The sequence below is a fragment of the Tachyglossus aculeatus genome, chromosome 4 (assembly GCF_015852505.1).
Source record: "Tachyglossus aculeatus isolate mTacAcu1 chromosome 4, mTacAcu1.pri, whole genome shotgun sequence".
NCBI classification, from domain to species: domain Eukaryota; kingdom Metazoa; phylum Chordata; class Mammalia; order Monotremata; family Tachyglossidae; genus Tachyglossus; species Tachyglossus aculeatus.
In genome coordinates, this window is record NC_052069.1 from 104,899,666 (window position 1) to 104,918,282 (window position 18,617).

General features: G+C 51.9%; 1 protein-coding gene across 10 annotated transcripts in view; it reads right to left on the bottom strand.

Annotated features, from left to right (window-relative positions):
- LOC119927380 (DAB2 interacting protein) overlaps positions 1-18,617 on the bottom strand; it is a 257,379-nt gene that overhangs the window by 29,168 nt on the left and 209,594 nt on the right. For 9 of the 10 annotated variants that reach the window (XR_005450405.1, XM_038746012.1, XM_038746013.1 and 6 more), the window contains 6 exons: positions 14,405-14,549; positions 12,988-13,132; positions 7,696-7,932; positions 5,336-5,537; positions 4,244-4,428; positions 827-1,721 (listed from right to left, as the gene is read on the bottom strand). Coding sequence is in view for 9 of the 10 variants with exons in the window: in XM_038746012.1 (XP_038601940.1) it covers positions 827-1,721; positions 4,244-4,428; positions 5,336-5,537; positions 7,696-7,932; positions 12,988-13,132; positions 14,405-14,549 (1,809 nt within the window). In the remaining variant the exon portion in view is untranslated. The remainder of the gene's footprint in view (positions 1-826; positions 1,722-4,243; positions 4,429-5,335; positions 5,538-7,695; positions 7,933-12,987; positions 13,133-14,404; positions 14,550-18,617) is intronic. The other variant, XM_038746011.1, reaches the window with a different exon arrangement.

Below are 18,617 nucleotides of genomic sequence, written 5' to 3' on the forward strand. Positions count from 1 at the left end.
TCAAAAACCTCGAGGACAGGGTCCATAACTCAGGACAGAGGCTGTTGTCCACTGCCGGTAGTGTCCTCTCCTTGCGCTCCATCATTGTCACCCTCCCAGAGGGGATGCAGGCAAGTCTGTTATGCACCTGATCACTGTGCCTTCTATGAGGAAGGGAACTCAAAGGGAAAAAAGCTGCTCCAGGCCACCCTCAGTTGCCTATTAATCAACTAAACCCCAAGGCACCCAGCCTGGCCTTCTCTACTAGGGAACAACAGGAAGCTGGGGAGCTTTTTCTTTTAGGCTTCATTTAGAACAGTGTCTTCCTGTGCTGGGTGCTCCCTTGGAGCACTGGGTCAGATTTGGTTGTGAGGAACAAGGTCCTTGGCATAATTTCAGGGTAACCCGCTGGTGGGGGCTTCTCAAGGCCCTGGGTGATTAAAGAGGAGAAACTCCAGGTAAAAGAATATTTTTCTTGGCAAGGGACCTGCAGGCCTAGTGGGGTGCAGGATGTAGTGGGGTAGGGGCATGACTGGGCTGGGCCAGACACACAGGCCGGATGGCACTGCCACCTGAACAAAGCCCCGCAAATGGGCCAGAGGGGCAAGGTTGGGCCCTGGGTGCAGGTCCATGGGATGAAATTGGCTGGAGAGTGGGTGGCATGGGATGGAGGCTCAGGACACGGATAGGCAGGGTGGACTCGGAAAATGCAGAGGCAGAATGGCGGCTCACGCAGGTAAGGTTGGGGCAGATTTCTCCTAGAAGGGGAGACCCACTAGGTGGGGAGGCATTCTTGGTGGCACCCTGGGCCATGACCGTCCGCCGGCGGGGGCGGCTCGGGACTGACCTGCCTGTGCATGGTGCGCTGTTTCAGCTCTGGGCTATCGCCCTTCGAGGACGATGATTGCTGGCGGAGTCGCCCCCCGGGGCCTGGCCAGTCGGGGGAGGACGACATCAGGCTCCCGCCCGAGGGCCGCGGGTACTGCGCGGTGCTCAGGAGCGAGGGCGGGGTCCGGCCACGGGAGCCGGGTGGTGGCGGTGGTGGGGGTGGGGGCGGTTGGTCTATCCGCCGCTGGGGACCAGCGCTGTTCTGACGTGGCACGGTGGGCTGGCCGCCCTTGTCCGCCAATGACATCTGCCTCCGGGCCAGCTCCCCTGGGCGCCGGGCCAGGTCCTCGCCCGCGCCGGGGTTGACGAAGCCGCCGTGCTTGCTGGCCGCCAGCTCCTCGCTGTTGCTGTGAGAGCTGAGCGAGCTGTGACACTCGGAGCTCGAGTCCCCCAGGCCCCGCGGGGAGAGAGGCAGGCCCGCTGCCATCTGATACACGGGGTTTTGGAAGGAGAGGGGAGCCAGCAGCTGGGGCCGTCCGGGGGCACCCTCTGTGTTGGGTGTGGTGGGGGTCTGCCCGGCCCGCCGGACCGTGGCTGTGCTGGGGACACTGTTCTGGGGTGTCCGGCCCGGCCAACCGCCTTGCTGCGGCGGCCCCACCGAGGACTGGCTGTCGTTGAGGGAGTCCGGCAGGGCCCCGGGGGCGGCGGCAGCTCCACTGTCCAAAATCCGGTTGTCCTGCAGGTCCACCATGGACAGGCTTTTGCTGCCGTTGGACATCTGGACGTCGGGCTCGTTGGCCTCCGAGTAGCTGGAGCTCCGGGCAGGGGAGGGCTGAACCCCCGAAGACCTTGTGACAAAAAATAAGTCCTTGTTTTCGGGGGTGGGAGATGGTAACCGGGTGAAATCTATCAGACTGCGAGGAGACAAGCACAAAAAAAAAATAGGGGGAAGGGGGAAGAAGGAAGAGAGAAGAAGAAGAGCCGTAAATGCCACGCAGAAGCGCAAATTAAACAGAATAAACCAATCTGGAGAAAACAAGCAGGCAAATCATTGTGGAGGCAGCGTGTGAGGAAAATAAAACAACACAAAGAGCAGGCCGGGGTGGGAGCCAGTGGGTGGGGGGCTAGAAGCCGTACAGGGTGGCTGTCCGGGAGCCATGCTTTAGTCATTGATTTATCTGAATTAATTATTATCATTGTGCCAAGCACTATACTAAGCACTGGGGTGGATACAAGCAAATTGAATTGGACAGAGTCCCTGTCCCATGTGGGGCTCACAGTCTCAGTCCCCATTTTACAGTTGAGGTAACCGAGGCATAAGTGAAGTGACTTGCCCAATTTCCGGCTCCCCATTCGATGTTAAATCCAACCATCAGAGATGGGATCACCACTTTTACCCTGCCTGTGTGCTTCCCAAGTGCTGGATGACTTGTTAGACACACACCATAATCTCATCACTGTGTCGTGCTCTCATAGGGCTCTGCACATGATAAATGCTCAATAAATACCACTGATCGACTAATTAATTAATTAAGGGCTCAGTCAAGTGCCATGTGATGGAAAGTCCAAGATGGGATGATGTCTGGGGTGGGGAAGGAGGTATGACTGGAATCCCCTTTCGGGGAACTGCAATGCCTCCCTTCTGAGCAGAGGCCAAGAATTGCCCGAGGGCAGGGAGACAGGGAGACAGGGCAGGCTGCTAGGCAGGCAAGCCAGTCATTTAGGTGAGAGATTTCTCAGTGCATCTGAAAGCTCACAAATTTCCACCCTAGCCATTTATTATCTGCAAAGCTCAGGCTATAGATTATCAAGACCCTTTCAAGGGGAATACAGCATCTGGACAGATAGAAATAATAGTAATGATGATAATAATAACAATAATGATAACAATAACAACAGTAATAATAGTTAAACACATACCATGCACCAAGCACTGTTCTAAGCCCTCGGTAGGTATAAGGTTATCAGTTTTGGACAGTCCCTGTCCCTCATGGGGCTCACAGTCTAGGTAGGAGGGAATAAGATTTAACCTCCTTCTTACAGATGAGAAAACTGAGGCACAGAGGAAGTGAAGTGACTTGCCCAAGGTCACACAGCAGACAAGTGATCGAGCCAGGACTAGAACCGTGGTCCTCTGATTTCAAGCCCATGCTCTTTCCACCAGACCACAGTGCTTCCCTATGGTGAATTCAAGTCTGAAGTACCCAGGCAATTGGCTACTCTAGGCCCCACCCTAAAAGACAGTATCACAGTTTTGGCAGTGTGGGCTAAGAATCTTGGCTAGCTTTGGCTTACGAAGTGGCTTTCCGCCTGTATGCATTCCCCAGTGAAATTAATCCGGGCTCCTGCTCGCCCAGCATTCATTGTGATTGTTGCCAAGCCTGAGGGCCCTTAGCTATCTGCATGGTTGTACTTCAAGTCCTTGTTCCCAGGGGACTAGGGTTGTTTTCATTCATTCTGCTCCAATTATGGATTAAGACTTGCCATGTTTAGTGGAAAATGCATGTTGGATCAAAGGTGGCATATTTAGAAAAGGGTGCTTAAGTTACAGGGTTCTGTTCTTTGAAATTCTCCCATGGATAAAATTTGGACAGACCCTGAAGCATGGGGTCTTACAGACTAGGAAACGGGAGCATAGATTAAAGAGCGGGAGGCATCTCTCTCCCCATCCCTTGCCTTAATGCTTTTCATTAAATTGTTAAAAAAAGGGGCTCCCTAAAACTCTTTTCCCTTCCTTTTGCTCTTCTTTGACCCCCCCCCACCCACTTAACATTTTATCAACAGCAGAGAAAAAAACAGAATTTTAATTCCCCAATGGATCTGATTGTTTTACCCTACACTTCTGAATAAAATCCCTCTCACAAGCCCAGGAGGGTGTGACTGAGCTGGTGAAGGCTGAAAGAAAGGCCGGTTTCTGGGTTCAGGAGAGCCGGGTCCTAGACCCGCCTACGCCATTGACCTGCTGTGTGACTCTGGGAGAGTCACCTAGCAGCTCTGGGCCTTGGTACAGGCACGCTGGGAGAAGAAATGAGAAAATGGATGTGATGACACCTTGGGTGAGAAAGTGCAAACTCAAAGTGTTTTTATTCTCAGCCCTGAGTGCCAGGTATCTTTTTCTGCCAAGTGCTTAGTACAATGCTCTGCACACAATAAGTGCTCAATAAATACGATTGAATGAATGAATAAATCCCACTTCATCGGCACCAAGTACTAGGTGCCCTCGGGCCCCAGAGCTCAAGAAACTTTTACAGCGACAGGTGAGATGGTAAGAGAACGAGATGGCCAACCAACCATCTTTCCCTGTCCCCAGAAGATTCAGGGGTTTGAGTCAAGAACCAAGTTACTCCCCTCCTCACCCCCTCTCTCCTGGAACTCATCATCATAGAACCATCTCCCCCTTCTCACCCCAGTCTCCGCGGCCACCAGTAACTCTTACCCAGAGAGGTCGTTCTCGATGACCATTTTCTGCAGGCCGGCAGAGATGCTGCTGCTGCTGCTGGCATTGGGCGTGGAGGCCATGGGGTCGGCAGTGACCGACACCTGCACGCTTGCCGGGCTGCTCAGGGCCGTGTTGACGTCCCTCAGGATTCGAGGCAGGGGCCCGAGCTTGGTCACCGTGGCCTGCCGGGGGAGAGAGCCACCCGCCTCTCACTGAAAACCTGACGAAGTCTCCCCCATTCCTGCACAATTCCACTTCCTTCAAACAGCTATCTCCTCTCTGGAGGAACGGGGTCCCTGGTTTGTTTGGGCAGGGTTGCTCAATGAAAAGATTCCCAGAGAGAGTCGTACAGTCGGGGACCCAGGGTGGTCACCTGAGTCATCTCTGCTTCCATCCCAGCCACATCAGAACCATCCCAGCCGGACGAGACTCCCTGCTGGATCTAAGTCACCCCAGTCTTCCCTCTGCCTCTCAATTCACTCACCAGGGCTCCTCCTCACTGTCATCAAGTTCCTAACAAAGGGTTCCAGAGCAGGAAGGAACCTCCAAGGGTTTTCTTTCCCCCATCCTTAGTCTATTTTAGTGCCTGTCTCCTACTGTAGACTTAAAGCTCCTTGTGGGCAGGGATCGCCTTTACCAACTCTGCTATATTGTACTTTTCCAGGTGCTTAGTATAGTTCTCTGCACACACTAACCACTCAGTAAGCACCGCTGATTGAATCATCTAATCCAGGTGGGTGAATGCTAAAAGCATAGAGGGCAGTGGTCAGCCCATTTCTTTATTGAAAGCGCTCTGGGTGTGGTAATAGCACAACCTCTTCTCTTCACCTTTTTAGTCTAACCTCAATCCCTCTCACTGCAATTTAACCCCTTTCCCTGTATTGCCTTAATTTAGATGATGTAGGGTGGGTATAGCTACTGAATCTCAATGGGTGACCTCTCCATCCACTCCCCAAGCTCCCTCATCCTCAGGGAAGTCACCATCAATAAGCAACTCCGGGGGCTTTCCGGAGATGGTTCAGTCTTTCTGGCCCCATGCTCCTGCCATTCCGGCCTCTCCTTCACCCAGTCCCCATTTCTTTTGGGTACCTGGTCCAGCTGGGAAATGACCTCCCAAAGGAGGGAGTGGAGGGTGGACAGCTCGCGGCCCAGGTCAATATAGCCCTCGAAGCCAGCCGTGTTGGAGATGGTCTCGGGGTTGGAGATCTCTAGCAGGAACCGCTGCATGTTGGTCCACTCGTGCTCCAGGAACTGATTCATGAAGGACATGTACTCCTCCTTGCTGCCAAACCTGGAAAGGTGAGGGAGGGGCAAGGCTCAGGGACTCGGTGGAGCCCTCAACTAGCAGACTACGGGTCAGGTGGGCAACTAATCCAAGGCATGGCCAGGGGGCCAGCTTGGGCCTTTCAGAAATCCTGCTGAGGCCACCTGGAGATGAGTGGCCTGTCTGTAGCTTCTTGGCCAGGATATCCTGAGGGCCTATTGAGGGCCCAGTGGAGAATTACAAAAGAAAAATACGGTCCGGTCCCCACCCTCTAGATGATCCGAATATAACCGGGGGAGGAGGGCAAATACAAGCCGACCTATGGATAATAATGACGGAATTTGTTAAGCGCTTACTATGTGCGAAGCACTGTTCTAAGCACCAGGGGGGATACGAGGTGATCAGGTTGTCCCACGAGGGGCTCACAGTCTTAATCCCCATTTTACAGATGAGGTGAGGTATCAGAGAAGTTAAGTGACTTGCCCAAAGTCACACAGCTGAGAAGTGGCGGAGCGGGGATTAGAACTCATAACCTCTGACTCCCAAGCCCGTGCCCTTTCCACTGATGGGCATCAGTTGAAAAGCACAAGAGCCAGGGGCAAGAAATGAGCACAGGCGAAGTCACTTCTGGGTCAGATCCAAGGCTCATCCTTCCCAGGATCCTGTCTCAACAGGAGCACCAAAGGACATTTGGAAGGGCCATGTGCTCCCCTTTCCTTGTTCTGTGAGCACATTTGACATTTAACAGGATGGAAACAGCAGACTGATAGGCCTAGTATTTGGAGGGCCAGCTAACTGCCGGGAGAACTGGAGAAAGCTCTCTGTGGGCAGGGAATGTCTCTGTTTATTGTTATATTGTATTGTCCCAAGCGCTTAGTTCAATGCTTTCACCCAATAAGCTCTCAGTGGATACAACTGACTGACTGAGTGGACGGTTGGCATGGTTTAATCTGGGCAGGCTTCCTGAAGGAGGTGGGCTTTCTGGAGCATTTCATAGAAAAGGAGGAACAGGGTGGGGCACAACACAGGCAAGAGAGCATGGCAGATGGAAAGAATGGTTTGGAAAAGGGAGAGGTGTAGGTGGGATCCATGGAGCCAGGTAGTTTGGCTCACTGTGGGCAGGGAACTTGATTCCCAACTCTGTTGTATCCTACTCTCCCAAGCGTTTAGTACAGTGCTGTGCACACAGTAAGCGCTAATAAATACCACTGATTATGATGATGACACAGCCCATGTTTGCATCTTGTCATATAGCACACAGAGGTGTGACTGCAGAGCCACCCACTTAGCGCCCACTTCTCCTGGCTCCTACCTCTAGACCGTAAGTTTTTGTGGGTAGGGAATGTATCTCTTACAGTGCACTCTCCCAAGTGCTTAGTACATTGCTCTGAACACAGTGAGACTCAATAAATATGGCTGATTAACTACCTTCGAGCTCTAGACCGTGAGCCTGTTGTTGGGTAGGGACTGTCTCTATCTGTTCCCGAACTGTAGTTTCCAAGGGCTTAGTACAGTGAACTACACACAGTAAACACTCAATAAATATGACTGAATGAATTAACATGGGCCCCACAGTCTACGGGACAGTGAGACCAGGCCTTAGATCCTCATTTTAGAGATAAGGAAATTGAGGCACAAAGAAGTTATGTGACTTGCCCAGGGTCACACAGCATGCCAGTGGTGGAGCTGGGATCAGAAACTAGGTGTCCTATCTCCAATCTCATTCATTCAATCATATTTATTGAGCGCTTACTGTGTGCAGAGCACTGTACTAAGAGCTTGGGAAGTACAAGTCGGCAACATATAGAGACGGCCCCTACCCAGCAACGGGCTCACAGTCTAGAAGATCTCGTGCTCTTTCCACCTGGCCTTGGGCTTTGTCGGATGTGGGAAGGACAGAGCTTAGTACAGTGCTCTGCACACAGTAAGCGCTTAATAAATATGATTGAATGAATGAATGAATGAATGAATGACATAGGACACAGTCAGGAAGGAAAGCACCTTGATATTTCCGGGATGGTCAAAGCCCCCGGGAATCTGACCTTGCTGGAAATCAAAGGTCCTGGCAAGGAATGCTGAGGGATCAGGAAAACTGGGTGGGGAAAGACATGGAAAAGCTGAATCTCCCCCGGGGGCAGGATCAGCTAAGGGGGAGGTGGTTCTGTGGGCAATGCCACCAACTCACTTGGCAAAGTTGGCGAGGTTCTGGGTGACCTTGGCGATCAGGGTCAAAGTGCGGGCCGTGCGGTCATCTGGGTACTCCTGCAGGAGGTGGAACAGTGACGGGGACATGATGGCAGGGCAGAGGAAGCGCAGGAACAGGGAGGCACTGATGAGTCTCTCGCTGATGTCTGGACGGCCCCGGTTGCTGCACTCCTGCCTCCAGGAAGCAAACACTTCCTTCAGCTCTCTCGGAAAGACGCTGTGGAGAGAACAAGGTGAAGCACAGAGGGTCAACGGCAGCACACTCCTGTGTCAGGCTTAGTCTCCATCCAGCCCAGGTGTCCATCTGCCTGTCTCTGACCCTGGCACCCTGACAGCCACCCTCATGGAGACAGACGTACCCAATGGTGACCTCTCAACCTCTACTGAACACTTCTAACATGCTTAACCTCTTCCTTTAACATCCCCATCTAGCAAGTGCAGTTTCAGATGTGAAGAGTGAAAAAACCAGCAGCAAATGTTTCCTTCCCACTCCTACCTCCTCTCCAGAAGTGTCTAATTCCCACCCTCGTATTCTTTCCCTGTGCTTAGTACTAGGCCCTGCATGCATAAGTGCTTAATCAATACTATTACTACTAATGACTGTCAATCCTAGTCCCTCCCAAGCAGGCATGTGGGGTTGACATGGGGGCAGGGGAAGGGGGGTACGGGGATTACCAAATTGAATCTAGATCCTGGAGCGTTTCATCATTTAGTCGGAGCTCTGGGACTGTGAATCCCCTCGCCCTGCCTGTCCTCCCTGGAAATGCTGACTCTGTGATGTGCCTGAGCCAGTGAACTCATGCTTGTCTGGTCTGCTCCTTCCCCATGGCCCCATCCCCAGCCTTCTAGAGTTGCCATAGCCAACAGCGCCTGATACTGTGGAGATAAAGCCCACGGCCCAACCACTGGGGCTTCCATTTATGCTCGTTGTGGCCAGGAGATATGCTTGTTGTATTGCTGTGTTGTACAGGCACAGAGAAGCAGCGTGGCTCAGTGGAAAGAGCATGGGTTTTGGACTCAGAGGTCATGGGTTCAAATCCCAGCTCTGCCAATTGTCAGCTGTGTGACTTTGGGCAAGTCACTTAACTTCTCTGGCCCTCAGTTACCTCCTGTAAAATAGGGATGAAGACTGTGAGCCCCCGTGGAACAACCTGATCACCTTGTAACCTCCCCAGTGCTTAGAACAGTGCTTTGCACATAGTAAGCGCTTAATAAATGCCATTATTATTATTATTATTATTTCTCTCCCAAGCACTTAGTACAGTTCTCAGCACACACTGAGTGCTCAAATATGATTGATTGACTGATTGAAACAGGAGAGTATCAGAGAGGCCAGAGGGGCTGGTCCAGCTGCAATCAATCAATCAATCAATAGTATTTATTGAGCGCTTACTGTGTGCAGAGCACTGTACTAAGCACTTGGGAAGTACAAGTCGGCAACACATAGAGACAGTCCCTACCCAACAGCGGGCTCACAGTCTAGAAGGGGGAGACAGAGAACAAAACCAAACATACTAACAAAATAAAATAGAATAGATATGTACAAGATAAATAAATAAATAAATAGAGTAATAAATATGTACAAACATATACATATATACAGGTGCTGTGGGGAAGGGAAGGAGGTAAGATGGGGGGGATGGAGAGGGGGACGAGGGGGAGAGGAAGGAAGGAGCTCAGTCTGGAAAGGCCTCCTGGAGGAGGTGAGCTCTCAGTAGGGCCTTGAAGGGAGGAAGAGAACTAGCTTGGCGGATGGGCAGAGGAAGGGCATTCCAGGCCTGGGGGATGACATGGGCCGGGGGTCGATGGCGGGACAGGCGAGAACGAGGTACAGTGAGGAGATTAGCAGCGGAGGAGCGGAGGGTGCGGGGTGGGCTGTAGAAGGAGAGAAGGGAGGTGAGGTAGCAGGGGGAGAGGTGATGGACAGCCTTGAAGGCGAGGGTGAAGAGTTTCTGCCTGATGCGCAGATTGATTGGTAGCCACTGGAGATTTTTGAGGAGGGGAGTAACATGCCCAGAGCGTTTCTGGACAAAGACAATCCGGGCAGCAGCATGAAGTATGGATTGAAGTGGGGAGAGACACGAGGATGGGAGATCAGAGAGAAGGCTGATGCAGTAGTCCAGATGGGATAGGATGAGAGCTTGAACGAGCAGGGTAGCCGTTTGGATGGAGAGGAAGGGGCGGATCTTGGCAATGTTGCGGAGCTGAGACCAGCAGTTTTTGGTGACGGCTTGGATGTGAGCGGTGAGGGAAGAATCCCACCTTGCAATGTATAAAGTGCCAGGGAAAACAAGGCTGTGGGATTGGTCCCAGCAGAGCAGGAAATACAAAGAAAGCCATAATATCTAGAGAGCCCAATGAAACAGAAATGAGCAGCATTAAACCGGCTCCTCCTACCTCCTAGAACAGAGCAAGGGGTGGAAAGCAAATGTCATGCCTCCTGAAAGGGAATCAGGTGGTTGGATCCTTCCACATCTGAGGTGGGCGGTCTCTATATGTTGCCAACTTGTACTTCCCAAGCACTTAGTACAGTGCTCTGCACAAGGTAAGCACTCAATAAATACGACTGAATGAATGAATAATTAGTCATAGACCCGGGTGGTTGGGGCAGGTGCTGTTAGCCACAAACCTGGCACTTGAGGCATGTGTCATTAGCCATAATCCAGGACGCTGGGACAGGTGCCATTAGCTACAGACCAGGGCATCTGGGACAGGTGCCATTAGCCGAATGGACAAGTAAGCAAAAAATGGTCTGTTACTTTTTTCCTTAATTTGCCCTTTAAGAGAGTTTTAGATTTGAATTCAGCGTAACACCTCACCAGCCAGTTGCCTTAATGCTGATTTTTCCTTCGGCGGCTGTAGAAGACACTCACAGGTGAGTCCCGATTAAACTGTGTGCTGAGAGGCACAACGGCTCTGTTTTGAGTTTCTTCTGGCCCTCTCCCCTCTTAGGCCTCTCCAGTGTTCCATCTTATCCTGTTCCCACTGGACTTTATTTTCTTTTTTCAACTGGACCACAATAGCTGTGGGCGGTGTTGTGGGGAGGGCAGGAGGGGAACAATGGGGCGTGACAGTGGCTCCTAACAACACCCCGCTGGCTGCCAAAAGGGCGGGAATGGCCAGTGAGCATCCATCTGGGGACATCCTCCTCCCCCAAAGCAGAGCTGGGTTGGGTTGCACTCGGCGGTTTCTAATCTGTTATTTTGGAACAGCCCCTCAAAACCACAGCTATCCCAGCCCTTAGGTCTGTGGGCAAGAGATAATTCTTGTAATTGAACTGTCCCTAGCACAAGCCCCTGTGGGCTTCCCACCCTCCAACTTTATCACCAACCCAGCCCCTCCCCTGGCCCTTGGCCGCCGCGGTGCAGACGGTTCTTGAAGAGGGCAGCGCTGAATGTTCAGGCTCTATGTTCCCTACAGGAACCATAGTGAAAACTTGGGCAGCTCCCAGAGGCTCCTTCTCTGTCCACTGGGGCCTGGTCCTCCCTCTTGGCCCCACGGTTCACACTGACAAACTCAGATCAGCTGTCTGAGATCTTCCTCTAGTCAAGACTCGATCCAGTGGACAGGCAGTATTTAAGTCCTTACTATGTGCCAGACACCATAGATAATGATGATGATAGTAATACTAATAATAGTAATGTTGGTATTTGTTAAGCACTTACTATGTGCCAAGCACTGTTCTAAGCACTGGGGTAGATACAAGGACAGTGCTTGGCACATAGTAAGCGCTTAATAAATGCCATCATTATTATTATTAATCAGGTTGTCCCACGTGAGACTCACACAGGGTCTTCATCCCCATTTTACAGATGAGTTAATTGAGGCCCAGAGAAGTTAAGTGACTTACCCAAAGTCACAAAGCTGAGAAGTGGCACAGCCCACGACCTCTAACTCCCAAGCTCATGCTCTTTCCACTAAGCCACGCTGCTTCTCAAGAAGCATTGTTCTAAGTGCTGGAGTGGATACAGGCAAATCGGGGTGGATACAAGTTCCTGTCCCACACTGGGCTCACAGTCCCAATCCCTATTTTACAGGTGAGGTAACTGAGGCACAGAGAAGTGAAGTGGCTTGCCCTAGATGCCAAAGCAGACAAGTGGAGGAATGAGGAAGTGATTTAATTAAGGTTTGAGGGTCTGGATGGGCTACATCATCCCCCTGAAATAAAGCCCTACAATTGACAGAGCAGGATAGCTCTCTCTCTCTCTCTCTGGCTGGAGCAGCCTGCTGTGGATGGAAGGCCATAAAAGTTGAATTGTGTAATGAAGTGCGGGCTTCAGTTAGCAGGGCCTGGGCCTATGATTCATTACACAACTTCTCCCTAATGAGCGGCAGCCTGCTGAAATTTTGCTTAACCTGAAACTTTCCAGATGTCCAAATCATGCCCTAATTAGAACAATTTTCAGTTATTGTAGAACTCTTTTCCCCCTTTGGCGGTGTGGACAGCTTTCTTGGCTGTTCTATTTAAAGCCAGATCTTAAACCTGGGTTAGCTTCCACTCTCCTAACCCCTCCTCCTCCCTGCTCCCCGATCCTAGACCTTGATGAAAAAGTTGTGGTCACTTCTCTCATACCACTGGCAGGAGCCTGACACCCACCTTGGCAGAGAGGTGGGGAAAAGCCCTCCACCCTCATTAAATGAGGGCTCCTTTGGAGGTATCTGTCCTATGCCCAGGTCAGATGGGCCAGCCCCCTGTGGCCCAGTATGGCCTGAGTGCATTTCGTCTATGTGGGAAGTAGGTGAGGAAGGGTGAGAGTGAGGTGAAGGAAAGAGGGAGGGGAGCGTGCACACACAAATATACATACACACACTCACACACAACTGGAGCCTGCAAAAAGCACTCCCTGAACTGGGGCCTTCAAACATCCTTGGAGTTTATTTACTCAAACCGGCCGCACCAACCCACCCGGCGGCCACCATCCATCACAGGAGGTCTGCGTAGTCTCCATGGGGAGTCGTTTCAGCCTCGGTGGCAGAGCCTCCAGAGAGGGAAGTGATAAATTCGCGTCCCCTTCCCGAGGGTGGGCAGGCTGGCAGGCTGCCAAGGGGAGCCGGCTCACCGAGCCTATGAATAATCACCTTTGGGCCCCAGCTTGGAGAGAAGCACTCAACCCTAATGGGTCCTTTGGTAACCAGGGTGGATGTTGGGGAGGATGGGGGATTATGACTGACATGACTACCAGAGTCCCTCAGCCCCAGTCCCCTGCAGGAGGAAGGGCTCTCTCTGGGGGTAGCAGTGGGGAGGAGGAAGGCTGTGGGGAAGCACACTGACCAGTAAGAGTTGATGATCTTGCAGAAGGCCAGCTCGCAGCACATCTTCAGGTTGCTCTGGTGCTCGAGAAGGTCAGAGGAGGAGCACTTGCCAGGGTCGACCTCACAGTTCTCATCTGACTCATACAGCGCCTTGATAAACTCCCCTGAAAGACAGGCCCCGGCCCCAGTCACAGATCCTCTTGGCTTTGGGCAGAGATGTTGGGCCTTAAATCCCTCCAGGAGGCTACAGGATGAACTGATCAGAAGGAGCCTTCTTTCCACAGTGCCTCAGGAGCAACCCAAGTCAACTGCATCTGACTCCATATAGTCAGCCAATCATATTTATTGAGAGTTTATGATGTGCAGAGCACTGTACTAAGCTCTTGGGAGAGTACAATATAACAATTTAACAGGTATATTCCCTGCTCACAGTGAGCTTACAGTTTAGAGGGGGAGACAGATATTAACATAAGTAAACAAATTACAGATATGTACATGAGTGCTGTGGGGTTGGGAGGGGGGATGAATAAAGGGAGCAAGGTGGGGTGACACAGAAGGGAGTTGAAGAAAAGGAAATGAGGGCTTAGGGAAGGCCTCTTGTAGGAGTTTTGCCTTCAATAAGGCTTATGAAGGAAGAAGAGAATAATTGTCTGTCAGATATGAAGAGGGAGGGCATTCCAGGCCAGAGGCAGGACATGGGCAAGAAGTCTGAGCTGTGAGGGTACAAGGCGGGGCAGACTTACTGAACCCTAGGGACTCAAACCAGCTTTCTATAGTTGGAGTAAGATAGCAGTTCACGTCTCCCAGCAGTAACTAGCAGGTGGCCCAGACCGCAGGAGGTTATTTCTACTGCCTCCCCTCAAGTGACTGGAAGCTTCTGGATGGCAGGGGCCACACCTTACTTTAACTGTACTCTCCAAAGGACCCAGAGCAGCACTCACCCCATAATAGGTACTCAGTAGGCTCTACCTAATCAACAAATGAATATATGGGGAAGCATCTGAGGGTGGGGTTTTTTTATAGTATCTGGTAAATGCTTACTATGTGTCAAGCTAGAGTAGATATAAGCTTATTAGGTTGGACAATCTCTGTCCCACATGGCGGCTCACAGTCTAGGTAGGAGGGAGTAGGATTTAATCCCCATTTTACAGTTGAGGAAACTGAAGCCAAGAGAAGTTAAGTGACTTGCCCAAGGTCCCACAGCAAGCAAGTGGCAGTGTCAGGATGAGAACCCAGGTCCTCTGACGCCCAGGCCTATGCTCTTCTCACATAACCACGCTGCTTCTCGCTGAGGGTTTGGGGTGCCTCTGCTTTAAGAAAAGTTGAACCATTCAGAGAGCCAGGAATAGAGAGAGGGAGTGCCATGGCTGTGGGCTCCCGCCCTCTGCCAGGAGGTCTTCTCACCCTGAAGTAGAGGCAGTGGCCCTGGCACCTACCCAGGGCATCCTGCAGGTACTTCTGCCCCACCAGCTTGAGATACTCCTCAATGGCTTTGGTGGCCAGCGTGTTCTCCCGGAAGATGAGATGCTCGTTCTCCCCGCAGCGGTCCACCTCTGACATCATCAGGTCTGTCAGGAAGTCCTGCGAAAAGAAGGCAGATGGTCTGAAGCTTGGATCTCCTCCCTCTCCTCAGAAATTCCCAAGCATCAATCCGAGACCAGAGAGATCATGGCAGGAGGCCTCCTCCCTACCTCTCCAAGTGAATTAACCCAGACCCATCATGTCCAATGTGGCTGACTGACCAAGGCCCAGGAGGAGCACTTTGGGTGAGGACCGAGTTCAGCTCCTTCCTCTCCCAGACCCAGGCCTCCCAGCCTCCCTATCCAGGTTGGTCTCCAAATCTTTTCTGTCCTCTGTCCTTCCCTGCTCTCTGATCGACTGACCAACCTGGCAAAGGAAGGGACTATTTTTTTATGGTATTCAGTGCTTAGCATGTGCCATAGGCGTTGAATTAGATACAAGATAATCAGATCAGTCTCTGTCCCAGCTGGGGCTCACAGTGTAAGTAGGGTAATAATAATGATAATGATGGCATTTATTAAGTGCTATGTGCCAAGCATTGTTCTAAGCACTGGGGAGGTTACAAGGTGATCAGGTTGTCCCACGGGGGGTTTACAGTCTTAATCCCCATTTTACAGATGAGGTAACTGAGGCCCAGAGAAGTTAAGTGACTGGCCCAAAGTCACAAAGCTGGCAGTTGGCGGAGCCGAGATTTGAACCCACGACCTCTGACTCCAAAGCCCAGGCTCTTTCCACTGAGCCACCAAACAGGATCACCAAGGCAGAACTGCCTGGGCCCAAGGCTCTTTCCCCCTGGGAAGTGTGTTTGTGCCAACCACAGGTGCCAACCACAGGTTACCCACAATGGACTTGGAAGAGTGGCAGGGGCAGGCAGCCAGAGCCCGCCCGGAGAAACTCTCATTTGGAAGAGACAGGGCAGGCTCTCTGGGGGAGGACTACGACTCCACAAAGGAAAGAGGAATCAAGAGTGAAATTTCCTTAATTTATCTCTGTCCACCCCTCCTCCCCAGATCTCAAGGGGGCCAATGCATCTTGCCAGCATGGAGGAAAACCTCCGCCTGCTCACAGCAACATGTGGGCTCAGGGGAAGTTCCTGGAGCTTAGAGAATGTGACAATTGGAGAGATAATGTGGCTCGCAGGGGCTGCTGGAATTGACCGGGCTGGGAGCGTGGCCCAGACCTCACTGTAATGAACTTATTCACAGGGAGCTAGCAGCCAGGGGCCCCTGAAGCCCATTGTTTCTCCAACCTCAAACCGGGACCTGACCTGAACCCAGCCCTGCTGATATCTGAACTCGCCAGCGCCCACAGCCACTGCTGGTCCCTCTTATTTCCACAGCAGATTTTTTTTAATGGTATTTGTTAAGCACTTACTAAATGCTAGACACTGCACTAGGCTCTGGGGTAGATACAAGCTAATCAAGGGTGGATACAGTTCATGTCCCGTATGGGGCTCACAGTCTTAATCCCCATTTTACAGATGAGCAACTGAGGAACGGAGAAATGAAGTGGCTTGCCCAAGGCCACACAGCAGACAGGTGGTGGAGCAGTGCAGATTCTTATCCTTTACTTTTTGAAAGTGGATGTTTTCTGTGGTAATAATAATAATAATGGCATTTATTAAGTGCTTACTATGTGCAAAGCACTGTTCTAAGTGCTGGGGAGGTTACAGGATGATCAGGTTGTCCCACGTAGGGCTCACAGTCTTCATCCCCATTTTACAGATGAGGTAACTGAGGCTCAAAGAAGTGAAGTGACTTGCCCAAAGTCACACAGGTGACAATTGGCGGAGTCGGGATTTGAACCCATGACCTCTGACTCCAAAGCCCGGGCTCTTTCCACTGAGCCCTACTGCTTCTCTGATTGATTGATTGATTGATTGACATAGGGACTAAATGAGGGCTCCTCTGGAGGTATCTGTCCCATGCCCAGGTCAGATGGGCCAGCCCCCTATGGCCCAGTGTGGACTGAGAGCATTTTGCCTATGTGGGAGGTAGGTGAGGAAGGGTGAGAGTGAGGTGACGGAAAGAGGGAGGGGAGCGCGCACACGCACACACACAGCTCCAGCGGGGCCCATTCAAGCCCACTGTAGCAAACGGGAGGCCATCGTGGGACTGTCCACCCCAGTGAGACCTTGGCTCTCTGCCTCTTGAAACTGGTGCCATAGGAGAGCCCTTCTGGGTTCTGGGTGGCTGAGGGAGCTCTTCGAGACCCTCCTGGGCCTCGTGAGAGAATGCACCAAGCCGGAGGCTGCTTCACGGGATAACGGTGTAGTGCTTGGCTCCCAAGCTTCCCTTCCCATAGTACTCCCTGTGAGGGGGAGGAGATGGGAAAACTTCATCCAGCAGGCAGGCAGGCATCTTAAAGCCAGAAATGCAGGAACATACCCCCTTGGAAAAAGAGCCAACTCTTTTCCTTGCATTCTCACAGTTCACTTTGCATTCAACTGCTGGAGTGAGGAAAGAGCTAGGGAGGGGAGAAACTTCTGCCTGAGCTGGGATGGAGGGTCAGAGAGGGCAGTGCGGTACACTGGGGGCTGCAGAATGGGCTGGGGGGCACCCACAGTCCTGGGTTCCCTTGTGGGAGAGTGCCTCCTTCCATCCCCACTGCTGGGTAGATGTGCGGGTTTGAGGTGCTTCCTCCTCTCTCGCACTTTTGTACTAGAGCAGATGGTGCCAGGAAAAACAATCCCACATTTTCCTTTACTTCTGCTAACATCGGTTCAGGCCCTTGGCACCGTAAATGTGAGGCGCTGCTCTGCTCCCCGAAGGTGACCTCTGGCCCCTGACCTCTGTCTGGGGCTCTGCCCTTAGATGGTCCCTGGATCTCTCCTGGAGAATGTTTCCATTCTGGGCAGCCGCTCCTTCTGACACAAGGCGCTGATTCTCAATTAGCAGCCACTGACCTTGGCTTTGCCGGGTTTTCTCCCCTGTCACTTTCCCAACATACTAATTATCTCAGGAATATTGAGTTTTACAGCCTTCCCCAGCCAGGGCTCTGGTACTGCTGCTGCTACCACCTACCCCAGACCTGATGGGGGCTGGACGAACAGATCGAGCGGTGTGGCCATCAGGGAGGGCAGCTTGGCTGGCGCGCTCCGCTGTAGCAGGTCCTGCTCCTTGATCCTCATTTTTTTTTAGTAGTATTTTTTAAGTGCTTACTGTATGCCAGACACTGCACTAAGAGCTAGGGTAGGAACAAGCTAATCAGGTTAGACATGGTCTTTGTCCCACATGGGACTCATAGTCTTAATTCCCATTTTTCAGATGAGGTAAGTGAAGCTCAGAGAAGTGAAGTGACTTTCCCAAGGTCACACAGCAGACAAGTGGCAGAGCTGGGATTAGAATCCAGTCCTTCTGACACCCAGGCCCATGCTCTGTCCACTGGGTAACAATGCTTTTTGTGATTTCAGAGGGGTTGGACAGAGACCGTTCTTGGCTGGGCCTGGTTCCCATTAGCTGCCTGAGGGGCAGGCTGGATAACCTGCAGATGAGGGCCAAATAGCCCCAAGTTGGCATCCTCCCTCCCTGACTCGCCATCCTCACCATCCCTGGCTGTTCTGAGGTTCATCCGCATCCTGTGTTTTCCTACCCACAACTATTCTCACTAGTGGTTCCCCTATGGAAACCCAAACAAGAGACAGAAGGGAAAGGAACAGTTAGGGCTGCTGTCCGATTTCTTGAGAGCTTCTGATTATTTTCAGGCTGCTCTAGGTCCCTTGAGAAGCCGTGCTACTGGAGCACCTCCCTACGCCCCTTGGTCTTAGGTGCACATCTGGTGTGAGATACATCTGGAGCCACAGCCTGTGGCTCAGTGGAAAAGAGCACGGGCTTTGGAGTCAGAGGTCATGGGTTCAAATCCCGGCTCCGCCAATTGTCAACTGTGTGGCTTTGGGCAAGTCACTTAACTTCTTCTCTGTGCCTCAGTTGCCTCATCTGTGAAATGGGGATGAAGACTGTGAGCCCCACGTGGGACAACCTGATCACCTTGGAGAAGCAGCGTGGCTCAGTGGAAAGAGTACAAGCTTTGGAGTCAGAGGTCTTGGGTTCAAATCCCAGCTCCGCCAACTGTCAGCTGTGTGACTTTAGGCAAGTCACTTAACTTCTCTGTGCCTCAACTACCTCATCT